The 25,619-nt window shown below is 40.9% G+C and overlaps 1 protein-coding gene across 1 annotated transcript in view; it reads right to left on the bottom strand.

The window, feature by feature from the left end:
* Window positions 1-25,619, bottom strand: part of CSMD1 (CUB and Sushi multiple domains 1) — a 915,553-nt gene that overhangs the window by 720,388 nt on the left and 169,546 nt on the right. Inside the window, exon 2 of the mRNA XM_035109950.2 lies at window positions 4,247-4,463. Coding sequence (XP_034965841.2) covers window positions 4,247-4,463 — 217 coding nt within the window. The remainder of the gene's footprint in view (window positions 1-4,246; window positions 4,464-25,619) is intronic.

Here is a 25,619-nt window from a genome sequence, read left to right as displayed (position 1 = left end):
TAAATCAGATGGTTTGGGGCATAGTTGGAGAGAAGCTTGTGCACAGATCAAAGGCCATGGGGCCACGCAAACTGAGGCTACCTGGGGGAGTCACTTGACCACTTCTTGAGGGCTTCCAAGTGGCAGATTGAGGTACTTGCTTGGTATGTGTATATTGCTTGCTGTTTAGAATAAAATCTTTAATCTTCTCACACACTTGTGTTTTGTATTACTTCTGAATCTCATTTTAAAAGAACCTCCTTGCATTCGGCAAGACAGAAAACACACATTGCCATCCTTCCCTTAAGGTGAACAAGAAGCATTATGACACTTCAAGTGCCCATTCAGATCAGTCAAAAGCATTCAAGAAGAGTGCACAGACTGTTTGGGTTGTGGCCTGGGGAGAGTGCAGAGAGCCAAACTGAGAGGGTTCTCCACTCTTGCTTTAAGTTACCTGATCTTTCATGTACTGTGTGCATGTGTAACACATATTACGCAATGAGCAGTATATTTTTGGTGAATTACATAATTTATTTTACCATTCCTGACTTCTGTATTATATTTATATTCTAGCACTGCCATGAGTGTCGTTAATTGTATATCTAAAATAAAACTGCTCAAAATGTAAAATGTGAACAGCTTATCCTTAGAGCTTTTTTTTGTTCTAGTTTAATTAGAACTTGCTATTTTAGTGATAGCACTCATTATCAGCATTTTTCCTCATTAGAGTGAATGCCGCTGTAGACACCACTGAGTCACAAATCATCATATGTTTCCACTGTGCTCTTAAATAATGACCTACATATCACTTCTTTTAAAAAAGCAGATTCCATGGGGTTTGGCACCAGAATGGCAAGCAGTTCTGTTACATCACTGCAAGATGTAAGCAGCAGTCTGCATTTGTGTGCTTGAATATTTAAACTGGTTTTATTTTAACTGAATACCAGAATATAAGGGCCAAAGTGGCAGGGCAGAAGCAGCTATGTGTCCAACACCCTTCCATGTAACCCATACAGTTTTGGCTGCGGTGATTTTGCAGCCAACCAGGATCCAGGTAAGCCCCTTGTGGGAGGCAGTGTGCTTCATCCCATCACTGGCTGAAGCCAGATGAGCCATTTAACCTCATTCTGCTCCTAACTAGCCCTCTTTTGCTGCTGCCTTTGGTCGGATGAATTATTTGCAATGTACTCAGACTTGTTGCTGCCACCTTCTGGAGTGTTAATATTGCAGCATTCTCAAGTTCCGCATCTTTGTTGAGCACATACTCTCTAGCTGCATCCTTCAATTAGCCATGAACAGGCCAAAAGACATAGACTTTCATTTGCATGTAGAGGCCTTGGGAGGAAGCGAACTTTTTTGAACTGGGGGGGGGCACTAACCTTTATGTTTTTTGTGTTGCTAGTCTTATGGTGATCCTGCTATTCTCTCTCTCTCTCTCTCTCTCTCTCTCTCTCTCTCTCTCTCTCTCTCTCTCTCATGTTTAATCCACTTTCATACTTTTGAAAGCCATATATTGCCTTACAGCATTATGACTATTAAAATATCCTTACCTGTGGTTGACCAATTTATTACTTCCCCTTTTAAATGTGAACAAGAGTAGAAATGTGAGTAAATCACCACATTAATATGCTTACTTAGCACACACAAAAAAACAACAGTCCAATTCCCTGTTGCACATTAGCAGTAAGAACAAGCTCTATACTTTCTAGTAGTTACAGATGGGCTTCTAAGACCATTTCTCCAGACCTTGATGTGGGTGTAGGTTCATTATAGATGAAAACAAAGCTGCACAATACATCAAATGTGTTACAAGAAATCCCTGGCTCAGAAACATCTTTTCAGTGGGAGACACCTGACACACAATAAAAAGAAACTTCACAGAACTTTTGCAAACTTCTGTTCAGTGCACATGAATGCTCTCTGCATTCATTTCCAGTGTACATGAAACCTCACCACAACCACTACAAACAATGTAGGCCGGTGTCCATCCAGAACTTTAAGAATACATCAAAGTCCCTGTGTACATACTGGAAGTACTGAATTCAGATTCTGATATACAGTCTAAGTGTTAAAATGAATGAGGATTTCTTCACCATGCTTTTAGTACATTTTGCAGCAAGCAAGGTGACCACACTGTGGATAATAATTTGAAAATGCACACAACATTTGTAAAGCATTAAACATTAATGCCAAAAGTCCTAAAGTCAGCAACAGCAAAAACAGGAAAAGTAGCATTAAAAATATGCTTGTCTTTAAAATGATCCAAACAACAGCAACAAGAAAAAGCCTGCACCTTTTCAGAATAAATGTAACTATGTGGACTGAAACTAAGGCCCTGGTTGGTGGATATGCCAAACTATTCCCAGCTAGCAGGAGTATCCAAATGGACCAAAAGTGGTATCTGGAGCAGCCTGGGTGTAGGCTATTTTTGTTGGCTTTGCAGGAAGTAGCAGGTATGGTGGGAAATCTGGTCCTCCCTAACAAGAGGGCACATGTTGCGGTGTGACCTGACAACCAAACCATGTGTTGTGAGTGGGAATGTTTGAATGGCCACAACACCCTATTGGAGGTCCCTCGATGCTGGGTGCAATTTGACCAATTGTATGACAGCTAAATTCTATCAAGGGACCTCTATTTAAGCCCATGCACGTGTCTCTGAGCTTCCTCTTTTAGGATCTGTGCATCGGAACACCCGTCGACCTCTCCCTATATTTAGGGCTTGTACGCATGACCTTGCTTTGATGTCGTGTGTCGTCTGTTGTTGGGACAGGGGCACGGCAGGAATTTTCCCCACTTGGCTGATTGGCTGGTGCCATTTGGGTTTCGCCTGCCACGTAGCAAATCGCCACAACTTGTAAGGTTGCAGATAGGCTCTGGTTCAGGTGATGGGGTGGCAGAACGCTTTGGCCATCCCTATGCAATGGGTATTCAAGGAATCCAGAGACTCTTTGGTTGGTCAACCCTGAGAGGGGTTGTGCCCTGAGCCTGAGTCCAGGAGACATCTGGCTGGTGGACTGGCTTGACCCCACTTTCCATTGTGCCGGGTGTTCACCCAAGGCTGACCCATGGTGTGCCCTGGGTCGGTGCTACCTGCAACAGTGTAGGGAGCTAGTCGAACCAGAGCCTATGCAACCACTCACTTGATTGTAATCAATAAAGTTGTGGCCTAAATTCTGCCAAAAACCAAACCAAAAATTTGTACGAGTCTGCGGTTTTTATTTGATTTGTTTTGCTGTGTTGTGTTTTATGAATAAACATCTTTGCTGAGTCTTGTCTGAATTTATTTGGGGGTGGTTAAAGGGTCTACACACGAAAATAATGGCCACAATATAAATGGTCAAAATATGAGGCTGGCCAACCTAGCATTGGAGCAGCAAAGTTAGGACATATACAGTAAGTGTTTTTAACCACTCATGCAAAGCAAGCATGCAGGAACAGCACAATATGTTCACCAACTGGAGACGGCTTCACATTTTAAACAATTACCATGGCAGAGGTCTGCCACTTCTGGGCACTGTCTTCCCGTGTAAATCAAGCCCTTTTCTCCACACCAAGTTGTGACATGAAGAATGCCACCCAATCTGCACAGTAAGCTAGTGCAAGCAAAAGGCTTCATCCATGGAGACTGTTGCTATGTGGATTGCTATTTAAAGAGGTCTGCAGAAACACAGCATCATACTGCATTCATATACATCTGTAATATGACATCCCCACTCAGTCCTCACTCTTTGGTTACATATTCCAAAGATATCCTTGTATCTGGGATACAGTGAAATGAGAGGACTGTATGATCGAATACACACACCAAGCTCAAAACCAATGCACCAAGCCTTTTTTGCAAGAAATACAGTACATGACTCTCCTTTATTTCCCTTCTACAATATTTTTCTTTTGGAGGGGGCAGTTGAACAATGAGGCAACAGAATGTGCTGTTCGCTATATTGTCCCCGTTTTACATGTTACTGAAATTACCAAATTTGTTTTTGAAACACAATAAGCTTTTCTATATAAGACATTAACTTAACAATGCTTCCCCCCCCCCCGGCACTTGACAACCATTTCTGAAGAAGAGAAAATGTAGAGAAATAATGACAACTGTGATTGTTATAGCTGAAAATCAGATCATTTGGCTTTCAACAAGCATCAATCCATCTCTTTGCCATAATGAAAAGTAGAACACATGTGGATATTAATTGCTGCGAACCACTAATTGTTCATGAAACAGGAGTCTTATAAACAGTATAAGTGTAGCCATGAATAACTTTACCTCACTTTCAGGTTTCCTTGCTGAGGTTGCCCATCATAAACAGACAAAATGTCAAAATCCTCTTCAAGGGCAAACGTATGAAATGATAATTGTATCCTGTTACGCTCTCCTGTGATAATGATCCATGTGCAATTGGCATAATTTGGATAGCCATGAGGAAATCCTGGGCTTTCTATTGTACCATTTGGACCCTGTACTAACCCTCCACAGTTCTGACCTGAAAAACAAAGAGAAAAAGAGAGAGAGAGAGAATAAAAAAGTGAGAACAGCTGTGCTTTCCAATTGTAATATTTCTTTTTACCCAGTTTAAAAAATTATTTTTCTAATTATCATAGGAAACATGAAAAGAAATATTGAAAACTCAGCATTGCATGGCATGTTTATTTGAACATTCCTGAGTGAGATATCTAACAGATATTTTTCTTTAGTATAACAGTAGCTGTTAGATAGTTTACAAGTTTCAGATTAATTTGTCCTTTTCTCCTGTACCCTTGAGTTACAGTAGGGTAATGTATTTTTTTTAATATATATATATATTAAAGCTTCAGAACCTTCAGTACATGTTTGGGATGTTGATGCTGCAGTGATGGCAGTGCCAGAGGGGCAGCCGCCACCTTGACCCAGTGCCGGATTTAGGTATAGGCTAAGTAGGCTGAAGCCTAGGGCCTCTAAATCTAGGGGGCCTTGTCAGCCCGCCCGCTCTCCAGTGGGCAGTCTCCCTTCTCCCAAAATTGCAAACCCACGACTTCATGTGAGGGCAGGACAACTTGGGCCACTCAATATGTAGCAATGGAGATTTATGTTACTGTTTTATGAATGGACTCTGTATTTTGTGAATTACCTAAGAGCCACCAATTGGGAGCTCTAGAATCTGACAGCTAACCAATTGGGTACTACCAAACAGAGACCCCCTATTGCTGAAAGGAGGTAACCAGCAGGGAATGCTTTAGCTCAGCCTTTGCACTGTTGACTTAACACCCCCTGCTGCGCAGATAATGGAGAAAGCTCATAAATTGTATCCCTTCTGGCATCCTGGCCAACTCTATTACACTGGTGTAAACCCTGGTGCACCAGAAGCCCAAAATAGCAGCAAATAAAATCTGCTCATACGTCAGCGACTGATAAGACTTGTCAACCAGTTCTTCCAAAATCTTCCTAAATGATAAAGCTCCAAAATACAGGCCAAATAGAGCAGGTCTGGGAAGAGTGAGGCATACAATGGGCACCACCAAGGAAAAGGCCCTGCTTTGTGTAGCTGCTGCCTAGTCATTTGAGAGGGTGCCCATTTGCCCTCCTTCTTGACATGGAATGCTCTCTATTGAAGTCTCCAGGTCCAGTAAAAAGACCATAAGAAGGGAGAGCAGGGACCTTGAAGTTCCCAACAGCTGTTAATCAAGCAAGCAAGCACACAAGTCACCTTTGTCACAGTCAGGACGCCTATGTCCTGGCCAGGCCTGCACCCAATCTTATTTCTGTACAATCTTGATTGTCCTCAGTAAAAGTTGTTTTCCTTCATTTGCAAGGAATCGTACAAAACAAAGTGGCACTAATAAAGGAAAAATTCCAGGGTGGCATCAGAAAGCAAACTAAAAATGCTTTTGCAGTTCATCAAAACTATCCAGCAATATCAAGTTATAGGAAAACTGGTGCTATTAACAGTAATCCTAGTTGGTTAATTGGTTCGGCAACTTCCATGCACTTAACGCGTGATGCTAATTATTTCCCCAAAGAGTTAAATGATAACTAATCAGAGGCAGCTACAGGAGAGCTATGAGATTCAGGTGAGGGTCAGGTGCCTTGTCAATCCCAGCAGGTATATAAGAGGGCGAGCCGGCCTGCCCAGGCCTCCAGCAGTTTATAAAGTTCAGGTTTTGCCAAAGTTTTTCAGTGTTAATTTTATGCAATTTTAAAAATCACCTTGGAATTTTAACAATACCCTCAGCTGGGAAGGGAGGCTTCACATTGCCTATCAGAGCCATAGCTGCCAAGTTTTCCCTTTTCTCGTGAGGAAGCCTATTCAGCATAAGGGAAAATCCCTTTAAAAAAGGGATAACTTGGCAGTTATGATCAGAGCAGCCCCGATCCCAACTCCTACTTGCGTGCATACACTCCATACACAGCCTATAGCACCCTCTTTTATTTGACTTATTTGCAAGGCTGGACCCTGACCGAGAAAATTTGGGGGCTGAGCTTCAGCACAAATTAAATCTTGAACATCTCTCTCTCTCCTGTCTCTCTATTGCGACAGCTTCTCAAGCAATAACAGCCAGCGGGAATAAGTAATGTGGCTTGGTGTGATCACATTAATATTGCCAAAGCTGAGTACGTTGTTCCCGGAATAGCCAAACCCCATGCTGGGACTTCAGTAAAACCTTAATTACCAAACTTCAAGCTTCAGTTTAGGTGCTAAAATGTTTGATTATGTATTTAGTCAGGAGTGTTGCATTGTGCCAGTTGTGTTGGGACTGTGTTGGGACCTGGGACTGTGTTGGACTCAGTGCTGGACCTGAAGACCTGGGGGGGGGGGTGTCTTAATTCTATCTGAGACAAGTTGATTCTCGGTGGGTGACCCTGAGCCAAGCACATGCCCCTCTCATTCTAACCTACATCATGACATTTCCTTGTGAAGAAGAAATGTGGGACATCCTTTCTCTTATGCACATTGCCCTTAGTTCTTAGGGGGAAAGTAGGATACCCATTTTAATAAATGAAAGTACTATTCAGGCATACATTTTATGAACAGGGTTGCCAGACTCAATAGTGGTGAGGACTTCTGTGCCTTTAATTGCCCTGCTCTCTTTTGAGTCTGGAAACCTTAAAGAGAAACCAGCAGATACTTTGCTTGGAAATTAAACAAAGGGTCTGCTGGTTTCTCTTTAAGGTTTCCAGACTCAAAAGAGAGCAGGGCAATTAAAGGCACAGAAGCAGAAGTCCTGTCCTCTATTGAGTCTGGCAACCCTATTTATGAACATGAAGGCACAGACGCCATATTACAATGCAAAGTATAAGATATTGACTTTTTAGCAGAAAGTGTTGATACTGGACTACAGTATGTGCATGGCCCCTAAATTAGGCAGTCAATAAAAGCCTCGTTTTCTAAAACTTCCAGTCACGACTGAATTCTAAGACTTTGCTCAGCAGCGCTTTGCTCCGAGATTGTATAGTATTTACCCTGCAGAACCATATGAGGGCAGGCAGCTTATTAACAGGCAACCCCTTACCAAGTAGCCTTGATTTACGACAAACAGTTTTTCTATCCATCTTGCTGAGCTCATTAATCCCACAAATACAGATATGCCGAATCTTAGAATTACACTGAGGCTTAAAAAATCAATCTGTTTTGTAATGAATAAAATGTCTGCACAGAGAAAAGTTGGGAGGGGGGGCGATGTTTTGTGCACAATGCTTGGGATCTCACATGCAGTTTAGGCACAAATATAATCCCAACACTTGCTGTTATACCCAAAACAAAAAATTATTCCAGGCTACAATTTTTATTTTTATTTTAAAACTTCCTATGAATAGGTCTCTAAGTCTAAATCCTCTACTGAAATGCTGTCAAATGCTTGTGGGAGTTTCCAAATCTCAGCATAAAGGATTCAATAAAAAAAGGATTTGCAGGTTAAAACTAAGGACTAATAAGCAACCATTTTCTACTAAATTTAAATCAGCAACTCTAATGAATAGATATTAAAGCTGTGGGAATTCAGTAGGCCTTTAAAAAGAGAAGGATTTCCTAGCATATCTGCCAATTGTTCAAACCAAGCCATTATAATGCAGATACTGCCACATTTCTTTCCCTAAATGTAATGCCTTTTATAATTAAGTAGTTCCTAAAAATGTATTTATATCCTGTTAAACATACCTTGAAGCAAGGGACAAGAACTCTCAGCTGGCAATAGGAAGCTGCAACAAGCTACATTATATGAATGCTTCCTTCTTGTTGCATAATGAGGAATGGAGTATTGCCACAGCAGAGTCAGCTCTCTTATTCTCTGTCTTCTAAAGCAGTACTCCATGGTGTCTCCATGCACAGTGAGGAGAAGACAGGGGAGAAGACTCATGGTAGCCAGTTGTGCCCCGAGTGTTCTCTTGACCCTAACTGATCAGGTCAATGGCCCATCTAATCCAGCATCCCGTTCTTACAGTGGCCTGCCAGATGTTCATGTGAAGCCCACAAGAAGAACCTGAGCATAGCTGCACTCTGCTCAGCTGCAATTCCCAGAGAGAATTTTTTTATACCGGGAGAAAAATCTGATATAAATGCTAACAATTCGATACCCTTTCATGATGCCCTGAATAGTCTGCCTGAGGCAGCTGGCTCATTCTACCTTAATTGTAGAGCTGGCCACCCAATCTGTTCAGTGGCAGAAATTTAGCTGTGATCAACAAATTGACTGTGCACAAATATGTAGGTCTGATGGCCAAACGGTATTAGATTCATTTATTGGTAAATTGAAGGCATGACCACCGGGCATGAGGCACACCTCCCCCCACAGACAAGCCACAGCTTGACCACCAGGTGTGAAGTACAACGGGCAAGCCATAGCTGTTTGAACGCCATGCCCTCTATCTAACCTTTTGCTTTCTTAGTTGTTTGCCATGCCCTGTTGTGACCGTTGCCTCCTTTTGGAGAGTCTCACTTTCCACTTGGTAGGAACATGATGTGGTGGAGCAGGTCTTGCAAATATCAGAGGAAACATATGTGTCAGCTCATGATGTAAAAGTGCTATAGGTCAGACTGTTCCTAAACATGTGCATATTCTTGCTAATAAAAAGAGCCTGTGGTATGAGACCAAAGTCACCCATCTAGTACAGCATTCAATTTTCACAGTGGCCAACTAATATCCATGGGAAGCCTACAAACAGCGATTCCCTAGAAATCAGATACTGGCAATATATAGATATCATGACTAATAGCTATTGATCTCTCTCATATGCTAATTTTATTTCAGGAGAAATGTTTGTGTGAAAATAAGAAATAGTCTATGATCATGACTTTGATATTGTACAAATGGTGATTCTGTTTCACTGAAAAGCAGCCCTTTATTTGCTTTAGTCCTTGTTCTTCTTCTCTGTCATGCTGCCTTCTGGTTGCTAAGCAACCACAACACCATAAAACCGTTTGCATAAAGCATTACACTTCTTTTATGCGCTTTAATAATAAAAAATGTCGGTAATTGTCAACTTTATGAATAGTATCCCTACATTCAGATGGACATCATTCTAATTGTAAAGGATGCTATGTCACCCTGACTTGCACTGAGAATTTTGCATTGGGTAGCACACATTCTGTGAAAATAGGAACACTTTTTGTTTTTGGTACTTCAAACACCATTGTTATCAAACCAAAGATCTCTGCCTGAAATGCTCCCCTATTAAACAGTGAGAATACTTCTTCAGATAGCATATGTTGTATCAATGGGACGTAGGTGGCACTGTGGTCTAAACCACTGAGTCTCTTGGGCTTGCCGATCAGAAGGTCAGCAGTTTGAATCTGCATGATGGTGCTGAGCTCCTGTTGCTCTGTCCCAGCTCCTGCCAACCTAGTAGTTCAAAAGCACACTAGTGCAAGTAGGTAACTAGGTACCACTGTGGCAGGAAGGTAAACAGCGTTTCCATGTGCTCTGGTTTCTGTCATGGTGTTCCATTGTGCCAGAAGCGGTTTAGTCATGCTGGCCACATGACCCAGAAGGCTGTCTGTGAATAAATGCCAGCTCTCTTGGCCTGAAGCAAAATGAGCACCACACCCCGTAGTCACCTTTGATCAGACTTAACCGTCCAGGGGTCCTTTACCTTTACCTATGTTGTATGAAGTTATTCTACAATGTCCTCTTATATGCTGGCTTCTGAAGCAGTGTATTAGTAAAACGGACTACTGTATTGTCTCGAGCCTGGACTATCGATTCATCCTTCATACAGGTGTTGGTGACTGACAAGTTTATTAAATAGGGAATACAGTTGGTTGGTAAGCACAGGACTCACACTATTAATGAGGATGGGGTTTCTCGATGCTTGCTTGGTTTTTGAAAGCTAAGGGGACAGTGCACAGCTAATTCACAGTGTTTGGATACATCATACATAGCCACAACATGCCTCCCCCCCAATCATCATCATCATCAATTCTTTATTGCATTAGCATTTAGCCATAGCATACAACCCAACCCAACCCCACTAAACAGAACAAAACAATGCCAAATGCATACAACAGAAAACATAAATCGATTGATGCTACAGTCAGACATAGCATAATAAAACTTGATTACAATAAAATAGGTAGAGCTAAAATCTAAACATTAACGACCAAATATCTAAAATTACTAATACAGTGGTACCTTGGTTTATGAACACAATTGGTTCCGGAAGTCTGTTCATAAACTGAAGCGAACTTTCCCATTGAAAGCAATGGAAAGTGGATTAATCCGTTCCAGACGGGTCCGCGGAGTACTCAACCTGAAGCGTGCTTAACCCGAAGCATTGGTGTAATTGGTTCCGGAAGTCTGTTCATAAACTGAAGCGTTCATAAACTGAAGCGTTCATAAACTGAAGCAAACTTTCCCATTGAAAGTAATGGAAAGTGAATTAATCTGTTCCAGATGGGTCTGCGGCGTTCGTAAACCGAAAATTTGTAAACCAAGGTGTTCATAAACCGAGGTTCCACTGTAGATATATAACAAATAAGAACCTGGGATAACCTCTACAAATTAAACTAGGAACAGAATAAGGATGATGATGATGGTTCGGGGCTAGATCGCTACCCTATCAAAGAAACCCTAAGTTTCAGTGTCTGCAAGATGAAAACGGCCATTCTGCGTGAAAGTTGTGGGTTTGCGTCCACTAGCAGGAATTTCAGACAATCTACCTTAGTTATAATGGTGGACGGGATCAGGAGAAGAAGCTTAGGTCTTGTTGAATCATATAAGGGGCAATAAAAAAAGAAATGTAAAAAATCCTCTATCTCTTTCGTATTGCAGGGGCAGAGGTACTGATCAGTAGGAATCTTAAGGTATATGCCCTGAAGGAAGGCCGTGGGTAGAGTATGAAATCGGGCCATAGAGAAAGCTCTTCTTAGATTGGGCTCCATCAGATCACTCAAATAATTTGCAAGTGATCTTACAACCTTCACTCTAGGGAACCACATGGAGAGGCGGGCTGTCTTAGACTGTGCCAAATCCATGGCTTCGTCTTTAGCTAGGATCCCGTCACGAATTTTGTCTTGATCCCAAGGTGACAGTGCGGCAAATTCCGGAAATGAATATTGTGTGAGGATAGTCTCCATTCCCTTGGACCATGTAGAACTGTGGGAAAAGGTTAAAAGAGCCTGCTTGGCTAATCCTCCCTAATCAAATAATAGTGATGGCCTGCACAACTTATCTACTCCTTCCCTGTCCAATAAAAGAAAAGAGAAGCAGTAGTGGGCCTACAAGAATAGGCTGTCATATATAATAAGAGACGAAAGAGAAAAAGGCTGGCTGTAGAGGAAGAAAAAAGAAGGAATGTGGTCGCAAGAGGCAAATTGGAACTCCAGCAGCAGAGGTATCCCACAGTCAGCAGAGTCAGTGTCCCACAAAATAGAGGATGAAATCCCATGTCATGCCAGTGGGTGCAAGACTTCCTTGACTCTTCTTCCTCTGCAGCCCCATATGTACCCCTAAAATTTGCTCTGGGGGGTCCTCAGCCCTCCAGAGAGAGCACACATGTCTTGATCCCAAGATGAAAGTGTGGCAAATTATGGAAAGGAATATCGTGTGAGGATAGTCTCCATTCCCATGGAAAAGGAGAGAAAGAGAAAATCTGATTCATGTGAGCAGCAGTCCACAGCGCAAACGGGCTGCCATGTTGGATACCACTCATGGAACATTGTGCCATATAAGAATGAAAATATGGTCATTTTGCCACCAAAGCAGCTTTATGAATCCATATAACCTTGAGTTAGATCCAGACTCCCCATCATGCCTAGAGTAGATCCATTGCAATCACTCCTTACGTTTAAGGAGTGCCAAGGGAACAGGTACATATCCTAGAAACAAAGTATTTAAAACTAAGGTTGCATGTCAATAATAAAAGTAAAATTAATCCTAAATACTACACCCTGTGTGAATTTTACAACTTTAGCATGCCCTCTAAACATTTAAACCAAATTGCCATTGTTTTCCAGCAACACCAACAAACACAGCTGCCTTTAAGTCCATGACATTATAATTTAGTAATGTGACAGTGTATTCACAATAGGAATTTCTGGTGCCTAAACCGGAAGCATTAATCTTAAAGCTGTGAAATTTACAGATTAACAAATATATCTGCCATGGGTGTTCTCTGTATTGGCGTAATAAATTCCAACATCTGTTAGCTTCAAATAACATCTAAGTTAGGCTTGACCAGTAAAGAGTCTGGAGGCACTTAATTGTAGCATAAATTTTCATGGCCTAGAGTGAACTTTTTCAGATGCAATTTGGGTTTAGTTTTGATTCCTGAAGCATCCTAATCTGACTTGGTTCTGACCTAGGATAACAAGTATAATGTAAGCACACACCATTTTAGGAGGGATTGCCATTTTCTTGCAGTCTGTTTTTTTTAATACTAATGTTACCTATCAGAGCAGCCCAAGGAATGAGGAGATAAAACCTAATAAGAAAGATAAGGTCACTCATACATTTGTTCTCCAGTAGAAGAGGGCACAAAACCCAAAATCATAGATAGCACAATCCTCTACATTTCTACACAAAAGCAAGTCACATTGACTTCGATTGGACTTAGTCCAAGGTAGGTATAAACTGAATTGCATCTGTCTTAAAATGGACTCCTTCTGCAAATCACATTTTGCTGTGTCTTAATTTTTTTCATTACTGCTGATTTATTATCATTTTCAGCTTCATTGTGTTGAAAACAGAACTGAGATTATAATTTCAATTTATAGTTGCAGCCCAATCACACTGATGTATAATGAGTGTCTGAACAAAGAGTACTTCATTTAAAAAATAAATAAGGACAAAATCCTACACACCAGCCATTTAGGTTATTTTGCCCTCGTACAAAGCCAAAGTATCAGCACAGCAGAGCTGGTCTCAAAGTTTCTTGCAGTGTAGGAATGTTTCAACAAATCTCGGTTTTCCAAACTACTGTTATTTGACCAATATGCTAATATTAATAACAACATTGCTTATTGGTCCTAGATCCAATTTCTCTGAACCTGTATCTGATTTCAAATTGCCAGCGATGTACAAAAGAGCACTATGAAGTAGTGGTTAGACTTGCACAGAGAAGACTCAGATTATAATCCTCAACAGTCAATCACTATATTGGGACAGTGTCTTGGATTGCAAAGAGAGGCATGAAGTGGAACGAGCTGTTGCCAACCCTCGAATGCCGGGCAGCTTCACTTGGCTACCCTGACCTGCTTGTGCTGCAGTTAGGGGAAAACGACCTTGCCTACCGTAACGCAGTGGACTTGAAGTTGCAAATATTCCGTGATTTTGATACCCTATTGGATTCCTGCCCGGGGATGACGCTGCTTTGGTCATCCCTGCTGGAGAGGCGCATTTGGCGCGATGGACGTTGCCCGATCGCTATGAACAGAACTAGGCGGCGCTTGAATTCTTTCGTGATCCGCAGAGTATTAGCCTTGAATGGCCGAGTAGTCTCGCACCCAAGCCTAAAACAGAGTGAAGCAGCCCTGTATCGTCATGACGGTGTGCATCTATCGCCTATGGGGAATGATATATGGCTCGAAAACATAATTGCGGGTATCCACGATTGGCTACATGTTAGTGTACATAACTAGGCGAATAAGAGAGTAGGATCACAGCCCCCCCTTAATAACGTTATAATATTAAATAATTAAATAATGTTTATGTTATACCCACGAATTGGCATGAGGCGACTACATGTGAGCGGATTGGCGGCGAGCCAGGGTGGGCTCGAGTGGCGGTTAGGCGTTGGAAATTTGCATAACAATCAGTGGAGGAGGGGCAAGTACGTCATCAGCTGCCCTATCTTGGAGAGGTAATTCCGTTAAAGGATTCCGGGGGCGAGGCTTGGTCCTGAGCCTGGAGTTGCCTGGGCCGTAAGGCACGCCCCATCGGTGGCCACAGGAGGAGCTCTAGTAGATCTACGTCGCGGGGCTCCTTTCTGGTGGTTAACTTCTCACAGACTTCAACACACGGGTTGGAGTCGGATATAGTCTGTTAGGTTCCAACGCCTAAGCCAATTCCGCTCTACATGCATATTTAATAAAGTTGTGGCCTTAACCACCCAATTAATTAAATCTTAAACCTGGTGTCATGAGTCTTTATTCCGGGGAAGGAGGGCATATAGCCACACAAAGCCACTTCCGCGCTTGCGTCGGAGGTGGGGTTGTGGGCTGCCCGACTGTACCATCGCGTAGGGGCTGCGAGTTCAGCCCCTGCGCGATGGTGCGCTCCCGCCTGCGTCACACCCCGACCGGCCAATGAGGCTGGGCGGGGCGGGGCCAAGCCGTTTAAAGGCCTCCGCAGGCGGGAAAGCTCCCTCTTTCCTCGCTGTTCGCCGGAGCGAACAATTCACCCGCCCGCCCACCCCTTAATAAGAGGCAAGGGGACGCTGCTATGGACGTCAGTTGGTTGCCCTGGCTGGCCAGGGGGCTGGGTAGGATTTTTCCCATACTGGGTTAGCCATGATGGGTTTTTCGCCTACCTCGTAGCATGTCGTCACAACTTAGGTTAGGCGGTTAGGCGTTGGAAATTTGCATAACAATCAGTGGAGGAGGGGCAAGTACGTCATCAGCTGCCCTATCTTGGAGAGGTAATTCCGTTAAAGGATTCCGGGGGCGAGGCTTGGTCCTGAGCCTGGAGTTGCCTGGGCCGTAAGGCACGCCCCATCGGTGGCCACAGGAGGAGCTCTAGTAGATCTACGTCGCGGGGCTCCTTTCTGGTGGTTAACTTCTCACAGACTTCAACACACGGGTTGGAGTCGGATATAGTCTGTTAGGTTCCAACGCCTAAGCCAATTCCGCTCTACATGCATATTTAATAAAGTTGTGGCCTTAACCACCCAATTAATTAAATCTTAAACCTGGTGTCATGAGTCTTTATTCCGGGGAAGGAGGGCATATAGCCACACAAGACTCAGATTATAATCCTCAACAGTCAATCACTATATTGGGACAAGCCTGGGCATGTTGATGTTGGGAGACCTTTTTGGGTGAAGAGTTTGATTTTTTTTTTAAAAAAAAGAATAATAATAATAAAACATGCTTTAAAATTCATCTTTGGCACATCAAATGTCCAGGGCCCTGAGTGACTGGCATCATTTTTATTTATTTTTTTGCAGTTCTTCTCTTATGTAGCCTTGCAAAAAATGTCACAGGCTGATTTCAAAGTACTTTATCAAACTCTTTGAATGTGGTAGGTTTGTGACTCATGAACTTAATCAATAAAAACATAACTGGAGGCCAAACATAAGGTTTGTGGATTTAAGAAGCTGAAAAGTATCCAGCTTTTTGGAAGCCTTTAGACCAGGCATCCCCAAACTGCGGCCCTGCAGATGTTTTGGCCTACAACTCCCATGATCCCTAGCTAACAGGACCAGTGGTCGGGGAAGATGGGAATTGTAGTCCAAAACATCTGGAGGACCGAGGTTTGGGGATGCCTGCTTTAGACTGATCATTTTGGGAGCTGCAACAGCAGGCCTGGCTCACCCAAGAGGCAAGGTGAGGCATTGCTTCAGGCAGCAGGATACACAGGAGCAGAAGATCCTGATGCAGATCTTCACTTATCCCTTCTTCCCTAGTGGGGAGGGGGTGACATTTTTGCCTTAGGCACCAAAATGTTTTGGGACCTAAATGTTCTTTAATAGTGGTGGGACAAACAGATAGGACCCTGATATTCCAGCATACTTGTACACACTGTTCTCTCTCTCTCTCTCTCTCTCATGCTGAACCACATTGTTCAGTGAGTGTTTCATTCCAGGATCAGTGTGCCCCTACCTGATCTTCTGCTTAAAAGAATTGAAAATCACTTGAACTGGGTACTATGTTCTGTTTAAGCTATAGAAGGTCAAACAGCCTTTCTGTTAAAGCAGAAAAGCTTGTGTTTGTGCTAAGTACTGATTTCATTTTTTTTTTTACTCCTCAATACAATTTTAACAATGAACAAGTGTTACAGAACAATTCTGTGCCATTCTCCTATATAGAAAACAACTAAGTCAAGGCTGTGGTTCCCAGTCTTTTTGATATGGCACCCCACCCAAAATTTACTTGATATAGTGACTCAGGCATAGGCAAATTCGGCTCTCCAGTTGTTTTGGGACTACAACTCCCATCATCCCTAGCTAACAGGACCAGTGGTCAGGGATGATGGGAATTGTAGTCTCAAAACATCTGGAGCCCATTGATTGTCACTTGAATTCTGGAGTTTAGATCTTCAGCAGCTTTCTGTTTTATGCATTTTAACTTCTGGGTTGCCTATTTTATAATCATTACTTGAGGCATCCAAGCAAAAATTTACTTAGTGCCCCTATTTAATGTGGAATTTGTTAAAATACAGTACTTTCAAAGTTATTCACAAGGGGTTTTTTTCAATGGCAATGTAAGAACACCAATCATTTGATTGCAGGCTATTGCTTCATAAACTATGAACATTTATTCCAAAAACATGCAGTTGCAGAAGCACTGCTAGATATAACAAACTCAAGCTATGAATATATTGAATAGTTTTATTCACTGCAAAGTACATTTTGGAAAGCATCAGTGGGAAGGCAGAGTTTGCATTTTTCCACAAGTAGGTCAATGTAGGAGGGTATGATGATTATCAGACACGGTCTCAGATCATTATTGATGCAGAGCCTGTTGCTGTATTTTCTCTCTCTCACAACCACCATTGCTGAAAAACCTGTATTGCAAATATATGTACTACTGAATGCCAGCAGCAAAGATACTGCTTTATTAGTAAGCTCAGGATACTCAGTGGTAACTAAGTAACAGAGATTTTAGTAACCTGAAAACCAACGTTTAGATAACCTCACTTCCAAAAATGTATCTTTCAGGATTCTATCACAGTTCAATGAGTTGTTATTTTTCAACAAGGGTGTGTACACACTGCAAGAAAATGTGCATTCAGTGTTGGATACAGGCACCTTTTGTGGGATTGTTAATCTGAAGTGTGTTCTGCTGGGATGCTTGTAATCTGTTTTTTTGCTGAAAATGCGCTTCCCGAGTACTTACTGCACACATGTGTAGACTGAGAGTGCCTTCTCAGGTCACCACTTTTTGAAGCAGGGCTGTGCCACTGCCCCTTACCATGTTTAACTTATCTACGAGTGAAATAGGCAAAATAGGAAACAGTATACTTTGTATACTGAAATACATATATCAATATATCAACACACAAGTTTCCAGCCTCTCTCTTTTGAAAGACAGCAATTATTTTTGAAGGTAGCTGAAATCACTAATTGAGGGAAGGGGAACAGGGAACACCATTTCACATTAGTTGGAAAACATACCGACCTGTGTGTAAAGTCAGCATGAATAATAACCGTCACTTTAAATGACATTATTGCATGAAGGTGATGAGCCAATTGCAAGCTACTGTGTAGCAAAGTACACTTTGAAAAACAACCCCTATGTGCTTCAAAGGCTACATGTGTACACAGCCGAAGAAAAATTTAATGACTCAAACATAAGCAAACATCAAATCACCCTTAGCTTAATTATTGGTCAACCCTGGCTACAGATCCTGTGATTATTTTGCTACAAGATGTTGGTACAGAAAGTAATTTTGAGTGAATATTATAGCTTGCTTCTGATGTGCAGGCTGCTCAAAGAACTCCTTGTACAAGGACCTTATGGTGAACCCTCATGAAATCTGCCACCAGAAAGTAGTTCCCAAGTGTTAAAATGTAAGATTAAAAAACTCAAGCAGACAATGATCTGGATTAGAAATGGCCACAACTTTACTGATTACAGATATAGGTGGTTTTTGGCTCAGGCACTGGATGGATATCCGTTCCAGCCTCCCCCACCCCAGACAATTTTTTAAATAAATAAATAAATAAATTTTTGAAAGCTAAGGGATCTCAGTTCCCCCGAGTTTCTGCTGAAAAACAACCCCTGATTAAAAGCAATAATTATTTTGAGTTTGTGGGTCACAGCCCCCAGGTTGGGAAACACTGTGTTAAGGCATTTAAATCTGAATTCTACTCACACATCTTATCATTATCATCCATTTTCTATTATAAAGTTGCATCCAGTTTCATGAGTGAATCAGTCATCTCAACCATAACATGTTGCACAAAATTAATTTAATGGGTCACTAGCAAAAGGACATAAATGTGAATAACTTTTTAAAAAAAGAAGAAGAAGAAGGCTGTGGACAGATAAGATTAATCTTTTGAAGAATTTAACTTATAAGGAGGTTAATATTTTAAACAGAAAATTGCTTGTTTAAGAAAGGTTTTACAAAAGCATGTAGACATTTATGATGATAGTACTGCTTTTATTGTCTCTGGATTTTACTGGCCGCCCATCCTGGTTCTACAAGGTTCTCTTTTTTTACTTTAATAATGCACACTTGAAAAGCAAGTTGATAATTGCATTTTTTTTCAAGGATGCGTTACACATAATTAATGTAACTTCACAACATGTCTGTTCAGTAATCATAATATTTATAGAAGCTTTGATGATTTTGATAGCTTTTCTTGGAATTTTGTATGATTCATTAACAAGATTCCACTGATGGGATGGCAAGAGGGAGAAATATTATTGGTTCTATATTATTCTGGTTTATAGGTGCATCCCACAAGAACTGTCCATGTTCACATCTTCTAAAGCTTATTTGGAACAAAGCCACTTTATCTGACTAGGGCAGAAGGGAAGGTATAAATTGTAAACAGCACATTGTCATGTGAACATAATATTTCTATAACCTTCATAACTCAAAGAGAAAGCAATTAGGACAAAGGAGACTGAGTTTCAACTTGGCACAGTTCCTTCAACTGACATACAGTAGTCCCAACTGACTGTGAGGTCTTGTCAACTGGGAAGCCCAGAACCTCCAAACATAGTGCCCAGACTTGCACCCCAGAGAGGTCACTTTGGTGCTGCTAATGCAGCAAAAACAATGTGGGAGGCAGGCGTTACAAGTTACGAGCCTCTGCAGCCCCAACAGATGCTGTGATTCTCCAGCGGTTTGACTTCACTCCCAGAGGTGTACTCCATTATCTCTTGAGACAGATAGGTGCCTACAGATAGTCCTTAGGAATGGATATTAAGTTTATTTTTATTTTTATTATTACAGTATATTTCACTGGTAGAATAGGATCCCTATTCATTTTGGGGATAACTAAGAGCAACAAAATAAATAAAAATCCTTCCAGTAGCACCTTATAGACCAACTAAATTTGTCATGGGTATGACAAACTTAGTTGGTCTCTAAGGTGCTACTGGAAGGATTTTTATTTATTTATTTTGTTTTGACTGCGTCAGACCAACACGGCTACCTACCTGTAACTAAGAGCAACAAGTAAGATGCGGGTGGCGCTGTGGTGTAAACCACTGAGCCTAGGGCTTGCTGATCAGAAGGTCGGCGGTTCGAATCCCCATGACGGGGTGAGCTCCCGCTGCTCGGTCCCTGCTCCTGCCCACCTAGCAGTTCAAAAGCAATTCAAAGTGTAAGTGTATAAAAAGGTACCGCTCCGGCAGGAAGGTAAACGGTGTTTCCGTGTGCTGCTATGGTTTGCCATTTCACTTCCAAGAGATTGTCTTGTCATGCCATTCTTGCTGCTTCTTTGTTTTACCACCTGTTTCCCAGTTCTCAAGGCTCACTGTGTATAGGCTTGCAAATGGAACAGACTTCTGTTCATGCAATGGGATTTCCCCTTCCTCTGTGCAGGCCCCAGTGCACCCCAAAAATCTGCTTTAGTTACAAGGTCTTCCAGTTTAGATTTGGGGAGGTATGGGAGTTACAGGGGAGGAAGGAGGGGAGTGAAATCCAATTTTTCAAGCAGAAATCAGCTCATTGGATGCCACCCTTTTATTTCTATCCCCATCCTGCTTATCAGTATTGGAAAGCACCATTTCAATTTTCTAAAGCATTATAAGAAAGTTTAGAGTTCATTACAGAAACTGCAGTACCGATTCAGGATGCTTCTGGCCAAACTGATTAGGATAGTGCCTTCTGGAACCTTATTCCACTAATTAAGGGAAATCAATTCATGCACATTTCATGTGGGACAGAAGTCAGCAAAGGTTATTCCAAGAACCTTAGTTCTGAATGCTTCAAAATAAATTATATAAGAGAAAATTGTCAAATGCAAGACAAAACCATCAAATTGTGCAGTTTTTTAAAGACACTGCTGTCTTCGTGGTTTTTTACAAATAAAAAAACAAAAAAACAAAATCTCGCAATTATGACTTTTGTACTTCTACCAAAATGTTACATTTCAGTGAAACAGAAGATTTTACACGTGATATATTGTTACACTTGTAGCTTTCCTTTTATTATTATTATTTTAAAAGGGGGTGGGGAGGAACATTCATCAACTGTAATGGATCGTTTTTATTAAGGTGTCACAATTTGCAAATTATATATTGCCTGGCATGTTCTGTCTTCTCTCTTGGTCCTTCCTAATTTTTCATTCTTTAATCTGGTATTTTTAATTTTGTTTGTGAGCCTTAGGGCAGGAACTAGTATTTTAAATAAATACTATTTAAAAACAATGTATTTCAAGTGCATTGTATACCTATAAAACTATAATAAGCCTATCAATTGTCAGCATTCATACATGTCACATGATCAGAGTGCTCCTGATGCTGTCTTAAATCTCCTCTGACAGGCTCAGATTTATTATGCAACCTACAGCAGGAAAATGCCACAGCAGAAGATTATGTTTAAGTTTTGTATCCAGTAAACCAACAGTGCTTTTTAAAGCATGGTTTAAAAACTGAATTTGAAAATGAACTTTAAGAACAGCAAATTAACAAACCCCAGGGGTTTTTTTCTCCCTCCACTCTGCTAGTATATGATATAATAGTTTCAATGCGATCAGTAGTACTCTTATAGCTTGGGAATTTATATCTTAAAAATAGCATCCAGTCAGACTCCTTATGCATGGCTTTCCCATCAGTTCTCTGTTCTTTCATGCACTGACTTTATAAGGCAACAGAACAGTGGCTGAAAGCACTCTTTGGCTAGAATCAAAAGGTGGAAGGGGGAGGTTAGGAGAGACTGCCCGTTGAACTGCTGTTTCCAAACTAGCTCTGTGGAACCCTTTGCATAAGCTCTTTTGATGGGCCACTAAAGTTCATATGCCAAAGTCTGTATCTTCATTATTCACTGTGCTTCTGATAACATTGTGGCACCACACTGTGAGAAGTCCTCCATTGCCTTGCACAAGAGATCATGGAGAATACATTTTCTCCCTCTACGCAAGGCTCATGCATCAGTTCTATTGCTGTCATGCTGCAGGAGGAAGATCCAGGTGCTGTTTTGGCCTCTGGTGATGGGTAGTTTAGGACCAGATATATGAACATACAGATTATTTAAATGTAAACATCTGTATATGAAAAGAAGAAATGATCATACATTCATTTAAATATGTTACTCGCATTCCATAGAAGCTATTATGTGAATTTAAAACCGTTGCTTCCCATTTTTATGCCACATTAACCATATATTTAAGTTCTGAAAATCTCCTCAAAATGAATTATAGGCAAATAGGCATGATGAGCATCTCTCGCGGAAGTATCCTAATCTTCCTTAAAAATCAACTTACTTTGCCTACCTCCTCCCTGCACCCACGATATTGATACTTAAGTACAAGATAATTTAATTGAAGACGAATCTATGAAAAATCTAATCTAATTACTCTTACTAACCAACTAACCACCAGGCTATATACAGAGAGTATAGACTGTCAGTTCTGTCACTGATTTCTCACATTGTGATGTATCTATGCCACTGGTATGTCACAAGCTATGATTGAAACTACAGTGTTGCAAGGGACATATACTGCAGTGAAAGTTGTAACCATCATCTGTTTTCTTAACTATAAACTTGTAGTAAACCTCAATGACTTCAGTTGGATTTATCTCAGGTATGTATAGGACTGTAGCCTTAATGGCTCTGTGGAGAAACCTTTATTCAGGGTTTAGGGGTTTTTTTTATTAAAAAAAATAAGGTAACAGTAAAATTACTAAAGGGGGATATTAGGAAATCACTCCATTTATAGTGTACAAATGTATCATAAAGTTACTGTAAAAGTTGCACCTGATAATACACAGTTCTAGCCCACTGCAATTATGATTCACAAAGAAAACTGTATACTAGGTCCCCCAATAGCTGCACTGCATGTGTCTCATTATGACCTCAGTGTACAAATGGGATCGTCCTCAAAAGGCAGTCCTTCTTGCGACTGGGCCCCTGGACACACCCCTGACTAAGTAGGTTTCATTTCTAGGTTTAAGTTTCATTTCTCTAAATAGGCATCATGGGTCACAGCCGATCAGGAAAGGGGTGGGGGTGGTTAAGGAATTATATAGGCATCAGCGCAAGAGTGCCCTAGGCACTTGATTGGCGCTGCTGAACACCCGCTTTCCCACCCTTAGTGTAGGTTCTCAGCCTTGCCTTGGACTATGTGTGAGTCTATGTCTTGGGACAGGGGCAAGGTAGGAATTTTTATCCATTTGGCAAATTGGCACTGGCCACTTGGTTTTTTGCCTACCCCACAACTTTCCAGGTTTGGCGGTTAGGCATTGGCTTAATTTTGTGTGTGGAGGGGAGGTGTGGCCATCACCTGCCCCTCAATGATCAAAAGGTATTCTGTTATTAAAGGAATCTAGGGGTCCCGGATCTCGTCTGAAGTCCACTTGATGGGCTAGGGCCATGCCGGGATCACAGGAACCTCGCAGTAAGCTTATGTTGGGCAAAACTTTGACGTTGCTGCCCCGATGGGTTTACCTACATAGACTCTGTCAAGTGGGGCAGTAGTTTGTTATAGTCTTCAGCCAATGCCTATGCCAATATCACTTACATTTAATTTGCAATCAATAAAGTTGTGGCCTTAATGTTATCTATCAACCTTAATTCTGTGTCCATGTGTAATTATTTCATGGGGGCTGGCTTGGGGCCTCAAGACGCAAATGCCTTTTTCCACACTACTGAGAAACACCCATGCATCAATTTTCCATCATTAAATGTAAAATGCTAAGCCTCTCTCGCTTATATATTTAAATTGTTCCTTGTTGGATTTCCCAGACCCATTTTTATATCTGCTTATAAGTTCCAGAATGTATTTTTATTGTTTTGTTTATTTTTACATTTTATTTTTATTTAGGGTTCAGAGCTTTAGCATTCTGTTCATCTAATCTGTCTAATCTATCTCTTGTTAATAGCACTGCACTTAGGAGAGTTAGAATATTTTCATTTTGTTCTATCTTCTCCTTAATTGGCTTCCTTAGTAAATTTATGTTCCCATGGCAGGAAGCAGTGATTAATCATATGCACAAATATGCTACCATGTTTACTGTTTAATTGAAAAAGGGCACTGTTAAAAATTTGGATGTTAAGTCATAGCTTAACTGCCTCTTGGAATTCAGATAACACAAACACACCCATCCCTCTTCCTATTCATATTAGTTTAGTGTTCTAGAATTCCTGTGGTTCAATTTGATTTTTAGTGTCAACCCACATAATCACTTGCAAGAGTTTTGGGGTTGCAAGCATGAATCTACCATTTGTATGTACTAACACATCTCTGTGGAGCCTATATTTACACAGCCACTGTGTGTGTGTGATCACATCAACCTGACAAGGGGGCTAATGGAATTATGCAAAGAAAAAACACCTATGTGGTGATGTCACTACATTTAATCCACTTGTAACCACATAAGAAGTGCCAAACATTTGAACTGGCCTTGAACAATTCATACAGACTTGCATGTTTTCACTTCTTTTGAACTCTAAAAGAAATTTCATGAATTAAAGTATTGACCTGGGAATATATATTCTGCTACACTTCTGTACTTCATGGTTTTCTTTTCATTTCAAAAACAAGTCTTGTGGGAAAGGGAGTCCATATTTCCAAGGGATTAGCAGTGGGCTTCTTTGGGAATCTGCTCTGTACAGTTTCCAGCCACAATGATCAATAAAGTAGAAAGTGATATGGAACTACCTATGCATGTATATACATGTGCAAACATTGTGTTGAATTGACAGTTTGTGAATTAAGTATAAGGCTTGGGCCCAACTGAGCTTCCTTGACTCAGAGAGAGTCAACTACAAACAGATTTTATCCACATACTCGCTTCACACAGAGGATTATACCAAGGTATGGAGAGTATGTAAATCAGCCACTGAAAAATTCAAGAGAGTAGCTGTGTTGCTGCCATTATTCTTAGTGATGTTGCTTTTAATGCTTAGAATGAAGCAGATGGTTCACAAAAAAAGAATTGATTCACAGTTCCATGCTGGATCTTAAAATGTAAGGATCCATACAGAATGGGCATTTTAACAGCTAAAGTGTTAGGCAATTTGCAGGCAAACAATTGTATAGTAGGTAAGATTTTGTAATGGGCTATAAAAATGCATTTGTATATTTCATTTCAGAAATATCTCTGTGTATTAAAATGGATTTTGTGACCATTCCGTTCTCACTAAATTACTTGTTTTTTAAAAAAGAACGGAAATATTTCAGCGAAAGGGGGGGGGGACACACACAAGAAAAATCAAGCAACATTTTTTTTAAAAAAATAAAATACTGTAGATTTATACTTACTCTACTGCACTCATGAAAACAAACACTTAACAATAACACACACATACACCAACAATGAACCCTGGGAAGCAATTCGTCATTGCCCTGCTCTTTGGAAATCTCATAATTACAAATCAATTTTTAATCATCTCAACACTCAAAATTGTGTTAATGCTTTAACTCAATCAAAAATATATATCATTCAGTTATTCTTGATGTTAACAGCTTCATTCAGTAGCTGCTCTTAACAGCCACTCTTTTATTTCAACATTATTATTTTTAAGTAACTGCAACTAAATTACCTTGGTTCTAACTTCCACTCCAGAGTTAGGCCACTCATCTTCCTTTAAAATGAGACACTGTCTCAGTATTTATTTTTTTACTATATGAAATGTTCTCCAAGGGCTCAGTCTTCATATGATAATGAAGTTATCATATTTGACATTGATTCTCATCTTTAGAAGCAATTCAAACCCCTCTTTTCAGACTATTTAACAATCTTTGGCTTTCATCCCCGCGCTAGGGACAAAAACACTAGGAAAGTACGGTATGAATCTCTCTATTTGTGATCTATGTCACTTCCCTACCGTATTTCTATTCTATATTAACATCAATCAGTTGTTTTTCTTTCTCTCCTCTCCCCATTCCC

Source organism: Zootoca vivipara, chromosome 3 (genome assembly GCF_963506605.1).
Source record: "Zootoca vivipara chromosome 3, rZooViv1.1, whole genome shotgun sequence".
Taxonomy (NCBI): domain Eukaryota; kingdom Metazoa; phylum Chordata; class Lepidosauria; order Squamata; family Lacertidae; genus Zootoca; species Zootoca vivipara.
This window is presented reverse-complemented; position numbering and strand designations above follow the sequence as displayed.